At 39.7% G+C, this 24,762-nt stretch overlaps 1 protein-coding gene across 1 annotated transcript in view; it reads right to left on the bottom strand.

Annotated features, from left to right (window-relative positions):
- The window catches only part of grm7.S (glutamate receptor, metabotropic 7 S homeolog), a 314,575-nt gene that overhangs the window by 171,881 nt on the left and 117,932 nt on the right, over positions 1–24,762 (bottom strand). The window contains exon 2 of the mRNA XM_018261347.2: positions 19,128–19,344. Coding sequence (XP_018116836.2) covers positions 19,128–19,344 — 217 coding nt within the window. The remainder of the gene's footprint in view (positions 1–19,127; positions 19,345–24,762) is intronic.

The following is a 24,762-nucleotide window of genomic DNA, read 5'->3' as shown; positions in this document are numbered from 1 at the left end:
ATCAAGTTATTGAATTTCCTGCTAAAATAGTTGGCAACGAGGGATTCATTGGGTGGATTTAACATTGTTTGGCTGCCAAGAAATGACACAAAATCTGTGAAAATATACCCTAACGACCAATGAGAAACGTTGGTCTCCTATTTACTGATAGACCAAATTATATTAGTTATAGAAACAACTATACTGTTCCCTTGTATCTGTAGAAATAGGTCAAACACAATGGACTTGATGTGCTTTTCTTGAAGACGTTTCACCAGTCATCCAACTGGCTTTCTCAATTCAGAATGACTTGTAACTAAGATCTTTCTCATAAGCGTTTCGTGGCTACCTGAGCTTCTAAGGAAGTGGCAGGTAGCCACAAAACACTTTAAGTGTGCAGCCCACGGGATTTTTGAGGCATGCGATTGTGACTCTTAACGATTATGCAATAAATGTCATCCTTTTAATCCATGAATATTGGCTTCCCCGGTGCTCCGGTTTTATTGAATTCCTCGTGTGATAAAAATATGTATCACATTTTATTGAGGCAATGTTAAAAAAAACAACAAGTACTTCCCTTGCCCATAAAAACACAAAAAAGGGAGGATATTCAGAGGGGACACTTCACACAGCTTAGGAAAAGTTATTTGTACTCGAATTTAAATTATTACTGATTCATTCTTGGTCTTATATTTACAAATAGTGTTGGGCGAATTTATTTGCAGGCGCAAATTCGCTGCAAATTCCCACGATTTGCTGATGGCGAATAAATTCACGAAACCGCCATGAAAATTTGCCAGCGAAAATTCGCCGGCATCAAAAAAAATTGACGCCGGCGTCAAAAACAAGACGCCGGCACAGTTTCGCAAATTTCGCTGGAAATCCGCAAATTTTCCGTCAAAGCTAAACGACCCATCACTATTTACAAATCTTAGGCAAGGGGAATATTTGTCACCATTGATGGGATGTTGGGATCCCCTGACAAATATAGTAGTTCTTTCCAGGTGGCACATATTTTAGCTGCTCTAAACGTATTTCCAGCATGTTCGAGCACCGCACTCCAGAAACTTAAACACCAAGCAGACTCCCCATTGTGACCAATACAGTAAAATGATCTGTCTGGAACTGGGCTTCATTTTGCTTTTACATTGAGGCGTCAGTTTTCCGAAAGCACCAGGGAAGTAAATCACTCCAATATACAACTATCAATTCCATTTTTTATTTTTTTGTTCGGTTGACAATATCTGCTTGAACTGAATAACACAGCAGGTGCAGAGCGGTTTTAAACAAAGGGATTTGTAACATGGAAGGGTAAAGACTAAAGAGTACAATAAAAATAGTAAACTAAACATAATGAAGACTACTGACATGGTGCTCAGTCAAACGCAACATTATTTCTACCACATTAAAGGGGACCTGTCACTAAATTTTTTTTTTTCAAAATCCTATTTTATCACATTAGTCAAGCAAAATGAACTTTAATTACACAATATAAATTATTTGAATCTTGTTTCCTTAAGTCTGAGAATTCTGGTTTGTGCACCAGAATGGGGGACCTGATGTCCATCCCCATGCCCTGGCTACACAATTAAACCGTAAAGAGGACTGGGAGAACGTAGGGAGAGCAGTGACATCTAGGAAGTGCTGAATGGAAAGTGAAAGTAATTGTCTGCCTAAGGCATAGAGGAGGGGAAGACAATATTTGATTGACAGCTGAAACTTTTAAATGACAGCTATGAATGCTTTAATAATGCTTTAATAAAAAAAACTGAAATTGGATTTCATGTTTTATTTGAAAAGGACTTTTATCATACAGATTTTTGTGCCTGGATGACAGGTCCACTTTAAGAGGAAATATGTATCATCTGTTTTTATTGTTTTTATTTTCCTAAAATTAGAACTTAATAGTTTTTGCGTCACTTTTTAAGTATGCATGGCAGCACCCATATTGATTGCATCTGTGAAGCAAGTCTGTTATCGGGAACCCATTTTATCCAAATTATCCAAATTTAAAAAAAGTATTTCCTTTTTCTCTGTAATTATTCTCTGTATTGTGCTTATATAATGACTAAATGATTTTTTAGTTTGTGTATATACTGTATATACTGTATATATACATATATACTGTATATATACATATATACCGTATATATATATATATATATATATATATATATATATATATAAATATATATATATATGTAATTAGGAACACTCACGGGTGTCGTGAAATAGAGGTTTTATTGTAGTTTTACAGGCTACCCCACATCAACGCGTTTCGGTTTTCTCTGAACCGTCGTCAGGAGAGAGAACTGAAACGCGTTGATGTGGGGTAGCCTGTAAAACTACAATAAAACCTCCATTTCACGACACCCGTGAGTGCTCCTAATTACATTGATACATGCTCTCTTTCGAGGAGCACCCGGGACTTGATCGACTGATGGTGAGTGCCGGTTAATAATATGACTATATATATATATATATATATATATATATATATATATATATATTATATATTATATATATTTGATATCCCTGAAACTATAGAAGAAAAACCACAGCGAAAATTCGCAAGCGAAAATTCTTCGCTGGCGCCGTTTCGCGAAACAAACGCCCCAAATACGCCCATCACTACTGGGGAGACAAGGAAGATGTTCTCTACAACACTTCTTGCTGAACGTTACTTTACCTGAGCAGCATAAAGCACGTACAGAAAATATAAACCCAATCTTTGGTTCAATGTTTAACCCATTTAGTATAAATCTGATAAGATCCCTCTGTGTCTTAATTGATACATTGCTCCAGATTCTGTGTGATGAGAAAAATGTATCCTAATTCAATTGAAGATTTCCCCATGGAATTCTATGGAGTTTTCATTAGATAAATCATCAGCTAAACTTTGATCATCAAACCGATGGCCCAATGGACCTGATTCAGTTCAGTGAAAAACCATAAAATTTAATTAGAATAAGTTTTCGGGTAAGTACCAAGTGAAACCACTTTCTCTGCTTCTGCAACTTCAGTCGTACTGTTTGCAGGCAAATAGTTTAGAGCACAAAGTACAGTTCATTCATTCATCCATATCATTTGCACTTAAGGACCAGTAACAAAGTTTTTAAAAAAAGTTTTTAAAAAATTCGTTAGTACACAACGAAAAAAAACACATACACAAATTATACTTTAAAAAAGCAAAGTCTTTATTAAGAAATAACTTACAGAAACTCTGCTTCCTGTCTTCTACAGAAACGGCGAAAGGGCGACCATCCATTGAGCGGTGCTTGATTTCTCCTCCCTGGCTCTCTGCTGCTGGATCCTTCAGCTGCCACATTCTGTGCTTTCTGTAGTGCAGCAGCGCTTCCAGCAGGAACTTGAGGCGGATCTGCGGTGCCGGTGTTCCTGTGGGCCAGGATCTCTCTATCACTGCTGTAACAGCTCAGGCCCTACAAGATCCCCCTCCGCCCGGGGAGGTGAGTCCTGGTCAGTTCCCTGTAGGGCGGCTGTGTGGCAAGGGACAGTTTGCTGGGACAACCGGTAGTGCGCCCTCGCAGCTGCGCACACCCGCTGCAACTGTTTCTCTCTGGCGCTTCGCAGCTACCGACAAAACTACAAGTCCCACCATGCATCCGTCCCATCTGCTTCTCCGAAAGCGTTACCGGCAGTGGGACGCAGGGACTTGTAGTCAGCTGGATGCAGAGCCCCGCAGCTCAGCAGTGCCTGAGCTGTTACAGCAATGAGAGTTTTGTCAGGAACTGACCAGGACTCACCTCCCCCGGCGGAGGGGGATCTTGTAGGGCCTGAGCTGTTACAGCAGTGATAGAGAGATCATGGCCCACAGGAACACCGGCACCGCAGATCCGCCTCAAGTTCCTGCTGGAAGCGCCGCTGCACTACAGAAAGCACAGAATGTGGCAGCTGAAGGATCCAGCAGCAGAGAGCCAGGGAGGAGAAATCAAGCACCGCTCAATGGATGGTCGCCCTTTCGCCGTTTCTGTAGAAGACAGGAAGCAGAGTTTCTGTAAGTTATTTCTTAATAAAGACTTTGCTTTTTTAAAGTATAATTTGTGTATGTGTTTTTTTTCGTTGTGTACTAACGAATTTTTAAAAAAAATTTTTTGATGTTACTGGTCCTTAACACTTTAGCCTTTAGAAATTACATATATATATATATATATATATATATATATATATATATATATAAACACACAAAATTAATTGAATCATAATGTATGGGCATAATATATGGACCAATTAATATATTCAACAACAGAGTCAGAGTCACCGGATAGCATATCAATTAATTGCTTAGCATGCAAACCTATTGTCTATAAATGGGGTATCTGTCCAGTGCTAGGCACTCAATATGGACTATGATGTGTTCCTATGATGTTGGAGTTATATCAAGAGAGGAAGGGATGATGAAAACAATACTGGGAATATTGGTCGTAAATGGGGTGTGCCTCCTGTTTTAAAGGAGAACTAAACCCTAAAACTGAATATGGTTAAAAATGTCATATTTTATATACTGAACTTATTACAACAGCCTTAAATTTCAGTTTCTCAATAGCAGCAATGAGCCAGGACTTCAAACTTGTCACAGGGGGTCACCATCTTGGAAAGTGTCTGTGACACTCACATGCTCAGTGGGCACTGAGCAGCTGTTGAGAAGCTAAGCTTAGGGGTCATGCAGAAAATGAGGTTGGTCTGTAATATAAGCTGATATTACAGGGCTGATTATTAAATACTGATGATAATTGCACTGATTTCTTAGCTGACATGTAGTAATTATTTGCATTAGGTACTGATTAGCTTTATAGTGTGACATTTCTTTTTTTTAAATTTTTGATTTTTTATTGAGGTTCAACAGAAAACAGAAATCCAGCATAGCATACAATCACAATAACCAAGAGTATATTGTACATTATCCTTCGCATTGAAACATTTTAAATGTTCAGATAGTTTCAAAAACAAAACATTTGCATTTAAGTTTGCTGACATTCATGATACAGTTGCATGGAAATTAAAAAAAGAAGTGTTACTGTAAAATTCTAGCAAGATTGACTTCAGATTTCCATTCTAATATCGTGATTTACAGGGTATGCAGCAGCTGGATTGAAAAAAGAGAAGGGGAATAGGAAGAGAGAAGAGAAGAGGGGGAAGGGGGTTCCAGGCCCAGAGCCAGAGAGTTCAGATAATCTAAGAAAAGGAAGGAAAATGAATATATAAAAACTCTTATTAGCTCAGAAAAATTATGCCAAATATAGGTGTATTCTAACTAAGAACAGCATTAAAAGCAATAAAAATTGAGGAGGATTATGCAGTGGAGTCAGAAATGGCTTGGCAGGGTCAGACCGCTCACGAACATTGTTTAAGATCATCCATGTAATTGCACCATGGAAGCCAAGTTGCCCAGTGTTTCTGTATGGAGGTTTGAGATTCTGCATGGAGTTCTTCAAATTTACGGATTTCTTCCATCTCTACAATCCATTCATGTATAGTCGGAACAATTGCAGACTTCCACTTTCGAGGGATCAACATTTTGGCAGCGTTTAGGGCATATTGTGTCAGGGAGTTTTTGTAATTGTGTACCGAGACCAAATTATGATGAAGCAAGACAGTTGCAGGTGAATCGTCAATGTCCATCTGAAGTTTATCTTTGCAGGTCACAAGGACCTCAGACCAAAATTTCCGTATGTTGGGGCAATCCCAAAGAATGTGTAATAAGGTGCCACGATTAATGCCACACCGCCAGCATGTATCCGACATACCTTGGAACATCTTGCTGAGTTTGGTGGGTGTATTATATCATCTTGTCAATATTTTGTAATTGTTTTCCAAAATTCGACAGCTTCTAGGTCCGGTGCAGGATTTAAGGATGATATCTTCCTGTTCACGGTCTGAGAAGACAATGTGAAGAGCCTCACCCCACTTATTGAGGTGTGGTTGAGAGGGCAACTGTGTGTCTGGATATGTTATGAGTAGACGGTAGATAATAGAGATACCGCTTCTAGGAGGAGTAGTGTGTCGGCAAAGCATTTCAAATTCCGTAAACATGGGATGAACAGATGGCTGAGGAATGTTGGTGCGAATAAAGCTCGCTAGTTGTTGATACCGAAAATGTTCAGCCACTGGCAAATGAAAACACTCCCTTAGATTTTCCCAAGGGGGAAATGTGCCCTTAGGGCATAGATGAAAAAGTTGGACGGTCTCGCCCTGTTGCCAATGGGCCAGGTAATCTTTTGTGAGGCCAGGAGTAAAGTCTCGGTTAGCAGTGAGTGGAGTTAGAAAAGACTTGTCCCTTGTCAGGCCTTTCTTATATTTGAGTGTGTCCCATAAATTCAAAGCGTAAGAGCAGAGATGATGGGAGGTATCAGTGTCCCGGTTCCTACGAGGCAGCCAAGGAAGTAACTTCAATGGTTGCTTTGAAAAGGATTGTTCCATGGCCACCCATGCCTTAGTTTGGGCATGGTAAGTCCAGTCAATGAGACGGAGAAGGACACAAGCCTGATGGTATAGGGTGACGTCTGGCAATCCAGTACCACCTTTTGTCTTAGGGCGTGTCAATATTTCAAACCTAATGCGAGGGTGTTTGTTGTGCCAGACGAATTTGCGAAGTTGACTATTCAGTTGTGAAAAAAAGTCCAAAGGAGGCTTCATGGGTAGTGCTTGGAACATGTATAACAACCTGGGAAGAATGTTCATTTTAACAGTATTGACCCTGCCAAACCATGACAAAGTTTTGCTAGACCAGTCCTCCAGATCCTTTTTGATTTCCTGTAAAAGCAAAGTATAGTTAAGCCTAGCCCAATCAGCACAGTTTAGTGTTAAATAAATACCCAGGTACAACAATTTTTCTTTTGACCATTTGAAAGGAAATTTACCAATAAGCCCATAGTGGGTATCTCGGGGTAGACTGATGTTTAGTGCACTAGATTTATCATAATTAATTTTAAAATCGCTAAATTGGCTATATCGTTTAATTTCTTGTAGTAAATTGGGTAAAGTAACAACCGGTTGAGTGAGCGTAAACAACAAATCATCTGCATATGCACATATTTTGTGCTGGGTATGTCCATCTGTGATACCCTGGATGTTGGGGTTAGTCCGAATTTTGCATAATAGAGGTTCAATTGACAAAATGAACAAGAGGGGAGATAAAGGGCATCCCTGCCTAGTGCCATTATGGAGAGAGATCGCTTCCGAAAAGGTATTATTTATTTTAATTTTAGCTGTAGGATTGTTGTAAAGGGAAGTGATCCAGTACATAGCCTTGGGTCCTAAGCCTATGTAACGAAGACAATGAAACATAAAGTCCCATCTAACCCTATCAAAAGCCTTTTCGGCGTCCGTAGATAGGAAGAAAAGGGGAATGTGATCTCTATTTGCAATGGCTACGGTGTTAAAAACCTTGTTCAAATTGTCCCTTGCTTCTCTGCGGGGGAGGAAACCCGCTTGCTCAAGATGTATAATTTGGGCAAGTCCCGGTTTGAGTCGTGCTGCAATTATTTTTGCCAAAACCTTAATATCATTATTAATTAGGGAGATTGGTCTGTAGCTGGTAGGAGAAGCTGGGTCTTTCCCTTTTTTGAGTATGAGACTAATATGTGCTTCTAATGAAGACAAAGACCAGGAATTACTGTTTTGAACAGCATTGAATGCTCTAGTCAGGGGGGCGATTATATGCGGCCTGAGTGCTTTGTAAAATAACATGGAAAATCCGTCAGGGCCTGGGCATTTACCTGAAGGGGTATCTTTTATAGCTAATTCCAATTCTGCAGTCGTAATATCGTTCTCCAGAGCTTGAAGCCAATCTAAATCTCCTTTTTTCATATCGGAAGATGCAATATATTGTACACAAGATCTCTCTATCAAATCATCGTTAGATTGTGTAGGGGCATTGGGTAAGTTATAAAGTTTCGTATAGAAATCTGTCAGGACCTTGTGGATACCTGCAGGAGAATTATGTAGGTATCCTTTAGAATCTTTCAGCTGGAATATATGATTCTTATGTTCCTTATTTTTTAGAGTGTGACATTTCTATTCTGTATATTCAGTATATTGTGTTTCGGTCCCTAAGCTCAGTAAGTGACAGCAGCACAGAACATGTGCAGTGAATCAGCAGAAAAGAAGACGGGGAGCTACTGGGGCATCGTTGGAGACACAGATCTTTACTGCTTAAGGGCCGTGGTTGCCTTGGGCTGGTACAGAAGCCCAAAACATAATGTACCACTTTTCTAGCCTATTTCTTTATTTAAGCTTTAGCTCTCCTTTAAATCTATGTAGTATCCTGGGTTGTGGTGATGTGCTGCTTCTGATATTTTGGACCAACGTCCAGCGCAGACTGTGCTTTGGAGCTTTCAGTGCTTCAGCATGGTTACTAAGAATAAAAATGAATCAGTTATAAGTGGGTTTAACCCATGTGGCATCAGCAAGATCCACTTTATAAATGGACAATAATAGGAGATACATTTATTCTGTGTGTCAGTATACATACAGTATGCCCCACCCAGGCAAAGGATGTCAATTTTTATGAATTCTGGGTCAGGTTCCATAGTTCTGTTGGAATGGTTAAATCTAGGGAATGGATTATTAGCTACTTCTATAGCTGAGCCTGACCGCTAACACGAAAAGCATGTAACTTGTAAGTGTCACTTGAAGAATTATACCACACACACACAAGGCCAGAGCTCAGAAGGCCCATAAACTGATTCTCTTAGCATTGCATTCAACTGATGAATAATAGCAGCTAACAAGCTCCTGTATGATTGAGTGTGGAAGATGGACTTTCTATTACAGCTCCTCCGGGACTCGCCAAGAAGGACAGACTCCAAGCAACAAATCATAGAATGCAAGGAAAGCCAGCTCTTATTTAAAGTCCTGGAACAGCTCAATATGGTGGTTTGGGCAGTGAGCTCTTTTGCTATTCCTCATATTGTATTAAACAGGGGTCACTCCGTGAAAAAAGTATTTCAACCACTTGGAAAACAAGAGGTTGGCCTCTAAGTACCTAGAGCAACATCTATCGATTAACAGAGTGATTGACAGGCCTTAAGATGTAGGAGATCACAGCATGCTGCTCATATCTTGCCAAGTTTAAACCTTCTTAAAGGTTAAAGTCATCTTGGTTTTCTTGTAGAGCAGAAAACTCTGTATTCTCAGTGACTAAGAGTAATCTAGTCTCTTTTAATGCAGGCCAAGAACAGGCCAAATCCCTTATAGATTCTAAATGATTTGGCAACTCATATTGATGGCCAACTTCCACAGAATAAGGCCGGAACTGCTGGTCTCATGAGAAGTGAGTGAGGTTTGACACATGTATCTTCTGATCCTGAAGAACCCTTCCTGATGGCTCCACATATGAAACCCCAAATTAAGAGGTTTAAAAGAAAACGCCACTGAATCATTATTAAACAAGAAGTTAGGTTATTGAAGGCGACTCACGAAATGGTTACAGTAAATGTGGTTTAAAGGAGAAGGAAAGCTATGGAGGCATTTTATTGCCAATAGATGATCTGCAATAGTGCAAGCTAGAAAGCTTTATTTATTCTGTAGAATGCTTTACCATACCTGAGTAAAAAGCTCTAGAAACTCTCTGTTTGTTTAGGATAGGCACTGCAGTATTAACATGGTGTGACATCACTTCCTGCCTGAGTCTCTCCCTGCTCTGGGCTCAGATTACAGTAGAGAAGGGAGGGGGGGAGAGGAACAAACTGAGCATGCTCTTGCCCAGGGCAATGAGGTTTAAGCTGAAGGCAGGAAGTCTGATACAGAAGCCCATGTGTACACAATAGAAGGAAAGAAATGTGGTGTTTCTTTTGACAGAGGACTCAGAGCAGCACTACTTTGGGGGTTTACTGGTATATTTAGATGGACCTTTCTGATAAGGCTTAGTTAGTTTTAACCTTTCCTTCTCCTTTAAAAAGATTGTACCATAAATCCTAAAACGTATTGTTTTCTGATCACTGTACTTAAATCCTTGAAATAGATTTCTTCTCTAGCCCCTGTGCTCTTGCCTTTTCTTTATGTTCCAGTTCAGTAGTATAAAATGATGCTCAAGTGAGAAAATAACTGAAACATTTGTATGTCTCAAGGTATGATGATCCACAAAGATAAACAAGCCTTGCTATTGGTGACAGGGAAGGGAAGTTAATATTCTTCTTGTAAGGCTTTATGTGGACTGTGTGCCTGAGGAAAAGGGAAAATCATCCTTAGTAGTGATGAGCAAATCTGTTTCACTTAACAGAAAAATCTGTGAAACTGTGAAATTTGCGAAATGGGTCAATGGGCGTCAAATTTTTTTACGTGACCAATTTTTTACGCACTGGACAATTTTTTCTCACTCTACATGTATTAAAGTCAATGAGCGTTTTTCTTATGGTCATTTTTTTGTCTTTGTGACAATTTTATCCTGGCGACTTTATTTTTATTTTATCCATCTCTTTTATCCATTTTGCCACAGTTTCATGAAAAAGTTTGTAGATGGCAAAATGCAGAAATTTGCTGTGAATCCATGCCTGGCTCATCACTAATCCTTAGCAAATTCTACCCTGACTATAAGGATACAAGCTGGGGGGTTTTAGGCACCCATAGTTCATATTTATTAATTCCAACCAAAACCACTTACACTGTGCCTTGAGCTGAGATCTATAAACCACTGACCAATACTGCCCCATGGGAACCTTGGTCCATGATTAAAGTTTAAAGAAGAAGGAAAGCTACTTAGGTGGTTTATTGCCAATATATTAGCCATGATAATGCAAGCTATAAACTCTAAATTTATTCTGTAGAATGCTTTACCATACCTGAGTAAACAGCTCTAGAAGCTCTCTCTGTTTGTTTAGGATAGCAGCCGCCATATTCGTTTGGTGTGATGTAACTTCCTGCCTGAGTCTCTCCCTGCTGACTCAAAGCTCTGGGCTCAGAGTAGAAGGAGAGGAGGGAAGGGGAGCTAACTGAGCATGCTCAAGCCCCAGCCCTGGAGGTTTAAGAAAACAGGAAGTCTGATACAGAAGCTCCCGTGTACACAAAAGAAGGAAAAAATGTGGTGTTTCTTTTGACAGAGGACTCAGAGCAGCATTACTTTGAGGGTTTACTGGTATTTTTATATAGACCTTTCTGATAAAGCTTACTTAGTTTTAACCTTTCCTTCGCCTTTAAGTAAAAGCTATATTTATGTCATCAACTGTGAAAGGGGTTACGGCATCAAAGAAAGATGGGGCTGGAGACTGGTTGGTGGAGAAACTGGCAGGCTATGGCCATTAAAAGGAACATTTTCACTTTGGAACAGCATCCGCCTTCCCAGACAATGCAATCTTGCATGTTTTTAATTCACAATGCACAGTTCCAACGTCATTGCACCTAATCTTGGATTTGCTCTTGGTGCAATTTTGCCACATGCAACAATACATGCACAGTTTGTTTGTGTGTTTGTAATTGCTTTGATAATCGCATCATATCTGTGGCTACTGATGTAGCACTCGGTAGGAATAGTGATGGGCGAATTTATTCGCCAAGCATGAATAAATTCGTGAAACGCCCGCGAAAATTCGCCGGCGTCAAAAAAATTTACGCCGGCATCGGGAAAAAGTGGCCGCGTCAACACAAACAGGCGCCGGTGTCAAAAATGAGACGCCGGCGCCGTTTCGTGAATTTTTCGGCGAAGCGAAACGGCGCAAATTCGTCCATGACTAGGTAGAAACCCTAAAAATTACAGCCACCATCAAGGTGGCAGTAATTCTAGGGTTCCCCTGCATAACAGACAAACAGACTGGGTGGGTGAGAATGACGATTGCTGCAAATACATACAGATAAGGTTGCTATTCATGCTAGGGCCAAAACCCAGACGAAGGGGCAGGACAATGAACACGGAGGGCAGTGTGGAGATGCTTGGGTAAAGGATTATGAGATTGAAGTTGGGCCATGGACACTGGGGAAGGGCTTGTAACTAGTGATGGGCGAGTTTGTCCCATTTCGCTTCCCTGAAAAATTCGCAAAAAGTGGATCTTGAAGCCCGGGTCAATTTTGACGCCGGCATTAAAGTCAATGGGCATCGAAATAATGTTGACGAGTGATGGTTTTGGCACAATCGACTTTTCCGATCTGCATCCAAATTTTTTTTTACTTTGTTGAATTTTCGCGAATGTATTCGCTGGAGGTGAAACACGGAAATTCGCTGGAAATTCACTCCTATTTATTCACCCATCACTACTTGTAACACTGGGGCTGGGACAATGATGCCATACAGTTGCGATCGGGTGGATTTTTGTCCAGTTTCACAATGATAAAAAACCTGGACTCCCTTAAAAAAACATTATGCTCAAGTGCAGGGAGCATATTTAGGCACAAATACTGGATTGCATCAATCCCCAAAGCAACAGGATTCATTTTTGCAACTGTAGCTGCGTTCAGAAATGAGCCTGCTGTATTTAGAATCCCTAACTAGTCAGTGTAATGTCCCTTTTAAACCTTTACTCTCTTTTTTTATTTCTAGATGTTTAATTACATTTCCCCATAAAATACTGCCGGATCTTACACTGTAATTGGCTCTCTGCATGGAACAGTACTGGGCTTTCGGCAGCATATTCAGCTGAATGTTAACACCCCGCAGTGCTATTAAAAGGTAAGATTCAGCTGAGTTTGACATGGCCTGCTCTCCTGTATCATGAGATTGATACTATTAGCCAGAGGTACTTCTTCATTTGCATCCTCCTCATTACACCACATTTTGCAGGAAGGCTTTCAGTACCCCTGATTTCCCATTCTGATACAATACGTACAAAGGAGGAGCAGGGGGGTTGATGTCTGTTCGACCAGTGGCTCATTTTCAGATTTGCTGCAGGCAGACAGACAACGCTGTTACATTATTAATTGGAGGAAAGTTCTGGTCTGTTCATGGAATGCTGTGAGCTGGAGAAATGCTGCAGATGGAAACACTGACGCCACTCATTGGAGGGACTTACGTCTGAACAAGCCCCTTGCACTGCTGTGTATTTGCACTAAGTACCATTAGGCATCCATTCTGCTCCAGTGAGCAAGTGTGCCTGTGAACACTGGAGTTACCATCACCCTATATTTGGCAGTAATTCCAAGGTTCCCTCTGCAAGTTGTGTCCATAGTTACGATAGACCTGTGCTTAAAAAAAACAATACATTTTAACAACACCTCCCAATAATTATGCAGTACCTACTCCTAAAATATTGACCCCAATTTGTGTCCAACTGACATAAATATGCAATAATGTTTGTTTTGACGCATCTACTGCAATTGTGGCATGTGTAAATCAGCAGGCAGGGAAATAATATTGGATTTTTTTTGGGGGGGGGGAACTGGCATTATGGGCAGAAAATAGCACTGCGTTTATAAATGATCCTTTCTGTCTTCGTCATGCACTTAGCACCCAATATGGAACCAAAGATACCATGAAACATTTCTTGTATTTGGAGCAGAAAGGCAGAAACTGTAAGTCGTGCGCCCATTCATAAACAAAATAAATACTGATGGGTGAATTTGCGGCGGTTCGCTCCGCCGGAAAATTTGTGAATTTCGCGTGAATGGCGCCCGCAGAAAATTTTTTTTTGGCGCCGGCGAATTTTTGACGCCGGCAAATTTTTGGCGCGAATTTTCGTGGGCGTTTCGTGAATTTATTCGCTGGCAGCGAATCGCGCAAATCCGCCACAAATTCGCGCCTGGCGAATAAATTCGCCCATCATTAAAAATAAAGAGTAAATCCATCATACGAAAATAAAAGGCATTAACTTTGCCCGGTAGCAATAACCCATAACAACCAATAAGATGTTTGCTTTTAAACAGGTGACCAGGAAAGCCAACCTGCTGCTTGGTTAGTATGGGTTACTGCTCCTAAGCTAAGTTAGTTTTTTAAATAACCTTCAAAATACACCATAATAGCACAGCTCAGGTACGGTCCAACTCCTTGAACTGCTCACACACCCTACCCATAATAAAATATGGGAATTAAACTGACTGAGTGCCAAATAAATTCTCTCTTATGCTACTCATATCCTACTAGCGAGACTCTCTACTATTAGGTCATTTTATCACTGCAGTATTCCCTCTGAAGATTACTGTATACATACAAAGTGCCTGGTTCTTCCTCGCCCTAATATTTTATGTGATATTTCATGTTTTATTACCGCGCTTCCTCCACCTAACAACTTTTCCCTGGTGCAAAAGACTAATGAAGTCTGTTACTGAATTATTATAATTAGTATATGAATTATTTAAATCATTTACATTTAATTATTTAACAACCAGATAGTGGTTTCAAAGGTAGAATAGCGAAGAACAAGCAGAGGGATGAATAGTGATTAAAGATAAAAAATAAACTAATACATGAAAAAAGAGAGAGGTCTAGAGCCTCGAATTCATGGCCACTTTCTGATCGACTACGCATGGCCTGGCCATACTGGAACATGGCCAAATGTATCCCAGTTTAGGAATGCTGGGAGTCATGATGTAGGGTACTAGCTTGCCATAGAGTCAGTTACATTTGAATCCAAATATTCATTTTTTTATTTTTAATTTAATTCTTTTGTTTAATTATTTTAATTAAATTATTTGGTTAATACATTTGCAGACAGCTAATATGGTTGTGATTGTGAATATATTATCTATCAATCCCATTTTTGGTGCAGATCTTAAAGGAAAACTATACCCCCAAAATGAACACTAGTTTATATCATATTAAGTGTCACATTAAAGAATCTCACCAAACTGGAATATATATTTAAGTAAATATTGCCCTTTTACATCTCTTGCCTTAAACCACTATTTCGTGATGGTCTGTGTGCTGTCTCAGAGATCACCTGACCAGAAATACTGCAGCTCTAACTGTAACAGGAAGAAGTGTTGAAGCAAAAGACAGAACTCTGTCTGTTAATTGGCTGATGTGACCTAAAAAGTTGTTTCGTATGTTTGTGTGCACAGTGAATCCTACGATCCCAGAGGGCGGCCCTTATTTTTTAAAATGGCAATTTTCTATTTATGATTACCCAATGGCACATACTACTAGAAAAGTATATTATTATGAAAATGGTTTATTTACATGAAGCAGGATTTTACATATGAGCTGTTTTATGCAATATCTTTTTATAGAGACCTACACTGTTTGAGGGGTATAGTTTTCCTTTAAGTAAGTTCACAGGTGTGTCTATAAGATTATAATGGCAAAAATGAAAGAAGAAATGGATAGTATAAGTGTATAGTCCCAGGAGCAAATTTACTAACAGGCGAAGTGGCTAACGCTGGCGAAAATTACACTAGCGAAGGAGATAGCAACTTCGCACTCTAACGCCAGGCGAATTTTCGTTCTGGTGAAAGAGCGTTACTATGCAAATTCACCTCATGCCAGGAGAAGTGCAATAGAGTAGATAGGACTTGGTCCAAAAAAAGTTGGAATTCTTTCTTTTTGCTGCAACATATACTTCCATTGAAATGTAACTTCCCGCTGTATGCAAATTATCTAACGCTAGCACAACTTCGCTTTGCCTGGCGTAGTAACACTAGTGCAACTTCGCAAGCGTTCGGCGCCGGCAACAAAACTTCACAACTTAGTGAATTAGCGATGTCTGTGCGAAGTTGCACCTGGCGAAGTGTGGCAAAGGCGGCAAACTTTCGCCTGTTGGTCAATTCCCCCCCTAATGTTTGAATCTGAAACAGAGGGACAGTTTGGGTTATCCCCCACTTTCCAGCTAGACCTGTCCTTGTTAGGTCCATGATTTGGCACTGACTTCTGGAAATCATGACAACTGAGAGGTAAGTAAGGGTTACATTTAGATCTGAATTATCTAAAGATCTGATGGTTCCAGATGACTACTGAATACCTGTCACATTTTGGCACCCTAAATCCAGAACCAGTGCTAGGCTTCCTGGTCTCGGCTCTTGCTTCTGCCTTTAACAGCCTCCTTTCACTTCGGGAGGAGCCCTCAGCTAATTGGATGCCGCCAGGTCTTAATAAGAGAGGAGCCAAGCAAAGGGTTCTGGATGAGCAAAGGGGCACAATCATTTTACCACAGATGTAGGATGGAAGGCAACATAGCATAGACAAGCCAGACGGAAAAGAATAGTCAGGCAAACTGGGCCAGCACAATCAGAGTTGAAGAATAGTCAGACAGGCTGGGTCAGTGCAGGCAGAGTTCAAGGAATGGTAGGTCGGGCTAGGATCAGGATTGGAGAGAGTAGAATAGACAGCAGGCAGCCAAGGGTCAGATTAGAGAGTTCAGAATAGTCAGCAAGCAGGCAAAGGTCAATATCAATATCAGGAAGAACAAGCAGGATTCAAGAAGAATAAACACCCAGGAAACTAATAAGTAGAACCTAACAACGGGTAGTGAATTCCCATCCAAAGCCCCTTTAAATACCCTTTAAAAGTTCCTATTATGGCACTACATTCTTAAATCGCAGACCAGAATTACGGGGATATCAATTGACTGTGTGAGGTGTGGACTGGGGGTAAAGTTGAACATAATAGGGCATTGGGTGGATTTGGGTTATCGCCAAATATGCCTGCGTTTTTAAAATTGAGGCAGTGCTAAGCACAATGCTGAGCAAACACAAAACCCAACATTAAGCATGTTCTTACATTTTCTTGCACTTAATGCAGTGAACACATTGGGGCAAATTTGTACCTGGGTAGTAACCCATAGCAACGAATCAGTGGTTAGCGTTTGTCAACCAGTAGTGATGGGCGAATTTGCGCCGTTTGGCTTCGCCGAAAAATTCGTGAATTTCGCGCGAAATTCGCGAAACGGCGCCAGCGTCTCGTTTTTGACGCCGGCGCCCGTTTTTACCGTGAATTTTCGCGGGCGTTTCGCAAATTTATTCGCTGGCGGCGAATCGCGCAAATTCGCCGCAAATTCGCGCCTGGCGAATAAATTCGCCCATCACTATCAACCAGCTATCATAAAAGCAATCATGTGATTGACTGTCATCGGTTACTGTCCAGGTGCATATATGACCAATGTTTATAAATGACCCCCGTTAAAAGAACAGTAACACCAAAACATGAAAGTAATGAACACATAGGGGTTATATATTAACGTTTGAAAGAAAAAAACTTGAAACATTTGAGATTTTTTCACTGGAAAGCACGAATACTTAGAGGGAAAAAAACCTTGAATTTTTTCGAGATTTACTATACCCCAAGGCTGCTCAAAGCCCGATCCCGAAAATACTCCATCTCCAACCTGTTGCAATCCTGTAGAAGTCAAAGGCACAGGATACACAGCCGATAACAGATAAGCTCTATGGTATACAATGGGATTCTTTAGAATTTATCTGTTATCTATTGTGTATCCTGTGCTTGAATGGCCACCAGGGCCTAAAAATAGCTTGATATGATTCTTTATATGACTTTCATGAGACAATGGTGGTCACTTACTAAGACCGAGGGCAGAAGTGCAAGATCGCCCCCTAGTGTTCATGCAGGGAAAAAAGGCTGTGTTGTGCCAATTTTTGCTCTATTCACAGTCTAATAAATGAACCATTGATGATGTATGATATGCTTACTCCATGCTAAAATACAGTTCTCTTTATGCAAACTAAAGGTCAGAATTTTCAATTGAACCTGCTTTTTTTTAAATCTAGTGTCACTAGATAACTAGATAACATGGCTCTAGTCTAAATCATCACCTGGATATTTTCTATGAGCAAGTGTCACACATGCAATAGTCAAAATATGGACATCTATGAAGAGACATAAATATAATCAGGTGGAAATTTTTTTTAAAAAAAAAATCAAATTTGTGGCTACTTTAATAACTTTTATTAATTACATTTATGAATATTATTTATTATTAAAAAAACTTTTTTTCATTACAGTTTGACTTTGATTTGGACTTCTTATTGCGTTTGATTTCAGGGCAGAGAAATTTATACATCCCGCAACTTATCTGCATCTTTTAGTGCCCTGGTGAAATACAGATAAAGGATAGTTGAACGCAGAACATTAAATCAGATCCTTGTTTCTATGACTACTCATAGGTCAAAGCTGTAAAATCACTAAAATTCTTGCTGTTTTCCACAAGTAAAACTGTGAAGAAAGATTTTACATTTTTATTACAAACAGCCATCCGTAAATGGCGTTGCCAGAGAAGCGCCTGTTACAGAGCTAAGCCATGGGAGAGATTTGTAGGGGAAAAGGTTGAAGCAGATTGGTTATTACTGGTGAGATACGGATATGTTCGGCTAAGGCGGCATTCTGTTTCCAAGCTGCAAATCAACCAATAACCAACTGTCCAAGACTTCAAGATGTAGTAATTTTTATGGAGCCACTTGGGTTCGATTTATGCCTCTGATTAAATGGATACCTTGTGCTCGGGAAACAAATGAGGGTTTGCTGAGTGAAAGGGATGGGAAAGCATTTGAACCAACCAAGCACGGGCATCTTTAAGACTACAATGTCCATCATCCCATCCAAGGCTGTTGGAGGGATACAAGTAGTTGTAGTTCAACAGCTGTTCATATGTAATCCACATAGATTATTTTTTATAGGAAAGAATATGCCATTTTCTAGGACAGGAGATAAAGAGGAAGGGGTCCCAGCCAAAAAAGAGGATAGGAACAAGAGTGAAAAATGTCACCTTCCAACTATAACAGCCGCTGGACAGTCAACACAATTTCAAATAGTAATCCCACTATGCCTCCTGAGACACTCTTTATGTATTAAATGTATTAAATGTGACCAACCGAACAATTTCAAATATCCAAGGCAACAGGCGTAATGGAGAACCCTACAACAGTATCCTCACTTCCTTGATGGCTGTCCTGATGGACATCCTTAAAAACAGCAAACAATTATAATATATATAAATTCATATACATATACAGAAATAATACATAAAATAACATTGTATCATCTGTACTTTGTCCAAAGACAAAGTCCGTGGACATAATGTGAATGTTCCCTCTATCTACTCTTGGAGGATTATGCCACAAGGGGTGGGTATTTATATAAAGGCATGGCAAAATCAGATCTCAAACTTGACTTGAATGACCAAGGGCTATTGAATAATTTTTAAATAAAAATACCAGTTGTAATTCACAAAACCAAACCCGAATGACCATATTCTGTACCTTTATTCAAAATAACCAACAGTGAACGCATAATCATTGGGGAACTGGCAAAAGGTCCTTACCTGCCTCCCTGGATATTTGCATAAAGGATTCCACGCCTTTCTCCCCATAGCTTCCTTCAGATGCCAGCGTTGATACATAATTCCATCCCATTGCCTTCACGATGTCCACCATGGCTTGAGCCTGGAAGGAGTCTGGAGGTACCACTCTAGAGAAGAAGTCATAGCGACGGTCATCACTGAGTTCTGGAGCTGTTGAGCCATAACTAATCTGAGGGATCTGTAGAGAAAAACAATGGTTTAACATTAGTGAAATAGGTCTGCTGTCAAAGGATTTTGGAGGTTGTAGTTCATGTAGTAAATAGATCTCTATGGGTTTCATCCTGTGTTTCAAACATGCAGGTAGGTTAATTGGCTCCTGATGAAACTGACCCAACTGCGTTGTGTGAATATAAAAGAAACCTAAGCCTGTAAGCTCCCCTGGCTTGAATGATAGACAATCTCTGTAAAGGGCTGTGTAAATATATTAGGGTTATACAACTAAAAGATAACAACTTAGAATACACATTTCTTTTTTTAATAGCCTGTTGCAATGTCCACAAGTATCTTGAAGCACGTACAAACATGGGTTTCATACCATTTTGGCTTTCACTCGCCTGTTTATTACTGAGTAGGTTACTACTTGGTAAGTTGTACAAATGAAAGTTACTTCCTTCATCCATTGCATAAAATATCATACAACTGATAATTCATCAGAGGCTAGAGTAATTGTTGTAATATATATAGTGTATATATATATATATGGTATATACATGGGAATTTGCCTGTCACGGTTTTATCATGCAATCTCCTATAATTGATGTTGACGGGAATGGGGGAAAACACCCGCAAGCATGTTTTCAAGCAAAAAAAATTGTCTATGCTAGTATTTTCATGCCATTTTACACTGATATCATTGTGGCCAATTTAGAGGTGTTTTAAGCATTTCTTCCGAGCTCAAAGAATCCCGAAATGATGCATGTGCCATAAGCATTGATGCTCACTTCCCAAGAAAAGCTCTATTGTTCTGCACCAATGGGTAACCAATATGAGCCTCATTAAGCTGTTCTAGGACTTCAGCTTCCATTACTCACAGCCAGCCACAATTTGGCCTACTAAAACACTTTATTCTGCTTAACTTTTCATTTAGAAAACACTAGACGTAGTTTAAGGCTTTCACGCTGAGTAAAACAAGAGTTTACAGTATGTTTCATTTACAGGATAAGGCTGATAAAGCCAAGCCAGAAATCTACATCTTATTATAATTTGGCACTGCTGAATAAGACTCAACTCTCATACTTTAATGTGGAAAGGTGTGTGATTATTTGAACTCACAAATAAAAGATCAGCTTTTGTAACCTGGGCCTTGTGATTTGTCAAAGGTAGTGTAGGGTAACTCCTGATACCCCAAAACAAGCCTTTTAGGGTCAGCAATGGAAGTGCTGTAGAATTTAAGATGAAACAACAAGTCATGATCAGATATACAGTCCATTTTAAATCAACTCTGCTGAAACTCAATATTCTGGGACCAAATTGATTCTAGCTTCAAACCACATACTCTGGACTTGTTATGGTTATAATTTACCTTATAGTGGTTAATCTGATGTGTCCATAAAATGTAGTTTTCATTCCTTGTTGTATGATTGTAACAACTGAGAATCTTGCTAAAAATTCACTGAGTTAGGTTGTTGGTTTTGGTTTCATTTACTTTTTTCTCCTTTTACTCGTTAGTAATCTAGTAAATTGTTAAGGTGACATCACCAATTAAAAACTAGATCTTATTTTCCATTCTGTGTATTTATAGGTGTGCCTCATCGTATAACTTTGATATTTGGTTTAAAACCATGCTTGTTTAAAATGAACCACAATTAAAAACATTTAGGGGCAGATTTATCAAGGGTCGAAGTGAATTCGAGGGAATTTTCGAAGTTAAAAAATTCTAAATTCAAAGTAATTTTTTGGATATTTCGACCATCGAATAAGATACTACAACTTTGAATTTACATCGAATTCGATTCGAAGTAAAATAGTTCAAATATTCGATAATCGAAGTACTGTCTCTTTAAAAAAACTTCGACTTCAATAGTTCGCCAAATTAAACCTGCCGAAGTGCTATGTTAGCCTATGGGGACCTTCTAATGCATTTTTCTAAGTTTTTTGTAGTCTAAGTAAATTTGTTCAATCGTTTGCAGAAATCGTTCGAAATATTCGATTCGAACAATTTTACCTCGACCACAGGATACCAAAATTCGATGAAAAAAGTTCAAATTCGATTTTTGAATTCTAAGTATTTTAATTCGATTGTCAAATTTCGAAGTATTTTTTACTTCGAAATTCGACCCTTGATAAATCTGCCGCATTAATAACAAATCATGGACCTACTGATTCCTGTTCTACATAGTCTCTTTCTCCCTCCTCACCTACATACAATTCTCCCAGAGTAGGGAAAGAGAAGGATGTGAGAATGAGAGAAAGGAAGGGGGAGAGAAAAAGTTTGGCAGGAACAGAGCAGAGCAAATCAAGAGAAGGAAAGATGGTGTGAGTCATGCAGAAGGAGGATTACTGTTCCAAGGAAAGAGCTCTACTAGTACTTTGAAAACATCTCACTTTAATCAAACTAGGCCACTCACAAGTGCACAGAGATATAACCTGTTCCACAGATTTAAATTTTTACGTTTGCACTGACGCAACAACGATTCTAAACGCATCAGTGGTTTCTTTTCTCATCTCGAAGGGTGCACACAGTCAACAGTAATTGATTTGCAAAAAAAAACCCAATGAGAAATCACATTCTAGTCATTCATTATTTCGGAGTATTTCTACAATGCACAGCAGTATCTATTTCATCAATTAATTCAAAATAACAGGAAATTAAGGCTGACGAAGGGAGTTCTATCAGTTTCATTAAAAGAAAAGATTAAAATGGGAACAAAAGGGATACTCTTATAAAATATAATGAGATTGCTTCATAAATGTAGGTCATTAGCGAAGATCAAGGATCTGTACTCAGTGATTCCTGGCTGGTTGTTGCTGCATGATGCTGGGAGTTGGGGCAGACAAAAGATGCAAGCCTCTTATTAATCAGAATGGTAAGCTGAGTTTATTCATTTCCCCATACATTGAGTTAAGCTGGCCTTGATGGCCAGGTTGATAAAAAAGCTACAGCTAATTTTGCTACCACTGTGGTGGACAAAATCCATCTTATTCATGAATTCATCTCTCATTTAAAATTGCATGGGAGGACTGTGAGGTCAACTGTAGACCAAATCTACCAGCTAAAGCCATCATCGACTGATAGAGGTTTCCTCCAAGCCTGATCATTATCTGACTCATGAGTCAGGATCCATATTATATTTGCACATTAAGGGAGACCCAAACCCTTTTTATTAAAATCCCCTACCCCCTACCCTACATAGACCCACCCTGTTCAGCCACTGGCTAGTGGGGGCAGCTGAGTCAACCAGTAGTCATTTCCGATGCCTTTGGGTAGCTACGCACAGCAAAAATCCAGTGAAGATGTTTTCTGCGTCAGCATAGATGTTCGGGCTGAGAAATTACATGACCATTTCTTAACCCATGTGCCATTAGCTGCAGAAAGCCCAGAAGGAGCAGGAGGTGGACATGATGGTTAGAGCTGCTCATATACACAGGAGAACCAAACACTTTATATTCAAATCCCTAACCCACTACCCTACATAGACCCACCTCCCTGCTCCCCCCCCCAGCCTAGGTGTTACCCTCGGTAAATGCTCATAACTCTTTACTTATCCCTCATTGCAGCGCATCAGAGATCACAGGCGCCATCTTCTTCTCTTCAGTAATCTTAAGGCTTCTTCCGGCAATTCAGCAATTTCCATAACTTTCGGCACATGTGCATTTGTTAAAAAACCGGCAGACTGCTCCAACTGAGCCGATACAACGCTTATTTCACGAAGATTACCGAAGAGAAGAAAGTGGCGCCCATGAACTCTGATGCACTGAATCTGCAACGAGGGGTAAGTAAAGAGTTAGGGGCATTTACCGAGGGTAACACCTAGGCTGGGGGGGGAGCAGGGAGGGGTCTATGTAGGGTAATAGGGTAGGGGATTTGAATATAAAGGGTTTGGTTCTCCTTTAAGACTTTGTGTATATGAGCAGCCCTAAGCATGATGTCCACCTCCTGCTCCTTCTGGGCTTTCTGCAGCTAATGGAACATGGGTTAAGAAATGGTCAAGTAATTTCTCAGTTCAAGCATCTATGTTGACACAGAAAACTTCTCCACTGGATTTTTGCTGTACGCAGCTACTAGTGATGGGCGAAAAATTCGCGAAACGGCGCCGGCGTCTCGCTTTTGACGCCGGCGTCCAGTTTTTGGAAAAAAAATTTTTTGACGCCGGCGAATTTTTGCCGCGAATTTTCGCGAATTTATTCGCTGGCGGTGAATCGCGCAAATTCGCCGCAAATTCGCGCCTGGCGAATAAATTCGCCCATCACTAGCAGCTACCCAAAGGCATCGGATATGACTACTGGTTGACTCAGCTGCCCCCACTAGCCAGATACTGAAAAGGGTGCAAATAGCAAAGAGCCTCTTGTGTGAACAGAACGTTACAGCTGCTACTAGAAGATGAAGTGTATCACGAGTAGTTAATGCAGGCCTACAGAGCAAACTCCAATGAGACCTATTTCAGAACATGTGAAATTACACAGGCGACTCAGTGCAAGTCAGGTTTCTCATATTAAGAACATGCACTAGAAGTCCCTTATGATTAGAGAAGGACAAAATGAAAGTCAGCTAATAAAAATAATGTTTATTAATCCTAAGTGCCTTAGAGAGAAAAGCTCATTTTAGTACTCGGAATTCTTGGTTATTTTGGAAATATTGCCCCCTTCTGATTAACTGCTGCTGACAAAACTATCATTATTTTGTGGTAAGATTGCCACAATTTTACTAAAACAGTAAAGTAGGGCTTTATTTAACTTCTAGTGATCAGTAAAGGTATAAGGGCATTCTTTCTACATGTTTTCTACTTGCATACCTCTCAACATTTTGGAAATAGAAAGCGGGACAAAAAGATTTGCCGAACGGAGTGCGGTTAAATTGTTTTTCATACAGTCAGGTTTCTTATAAAAACGGTACACATTTTTTAATCAAAGTATATTTTAGATAGATTTCTTTTTCATTAAAGAAAGTAAAAATGGGATTTTATTTTTTTGCCTTTACATGCCCTTTAAGTCTACTAGAAATAGACTGGTTTTGCTTCCAATAAGGATTAATTATATCTTAGTTTGGATCAAGTACAAGCTACTGTTTTATCATTACAGAGAAAAAGGAAGGGCATTATTTTAAAATTTGGATTATTTGGATAATATGGAGTCTATCGTAGTTGGCCTTTCCCTAATTTGGAATTTTCTGGAAAATGGGTTTCCGGATAATGAATCCCATACCTGTACATACATATGCTGACTTATACAAGAGGTAAAGAGTGCCCTGCTCATTAGACCATGTAAAACCAACAGAACATAATGGCATAAGACATATAAAGCCTATTTGTGAGAATTCTACAGGCCTGCAAAGTTCAGATGGATAAGCATAAAGAGCATTATTGCAACCAAGGAGGTTTGCTGTCATTTTGGGCCCAAACAATAGAAGACAGGACCCAACCAATTGTTACAACACTCA

The sequence above is a fragment of the Xenopus laevis genome, chromosome 4S, assembly GCF_017654675.1.
Source record: "Xenopus laevis strain J_2021 chromosome 4S, Xenopus_laevis_v10.1, whole genome shotgun sequence".
NCBI lineage: Eukaryota > Metazoa > Chordata > Amphibia > Anura > Pipidae > Xenopus > Xenopus laevis.
Note: the sequence above shows the minus strand (reverse complement) of the source record. Positions and strands in the feature narration are given on the sequence as shown.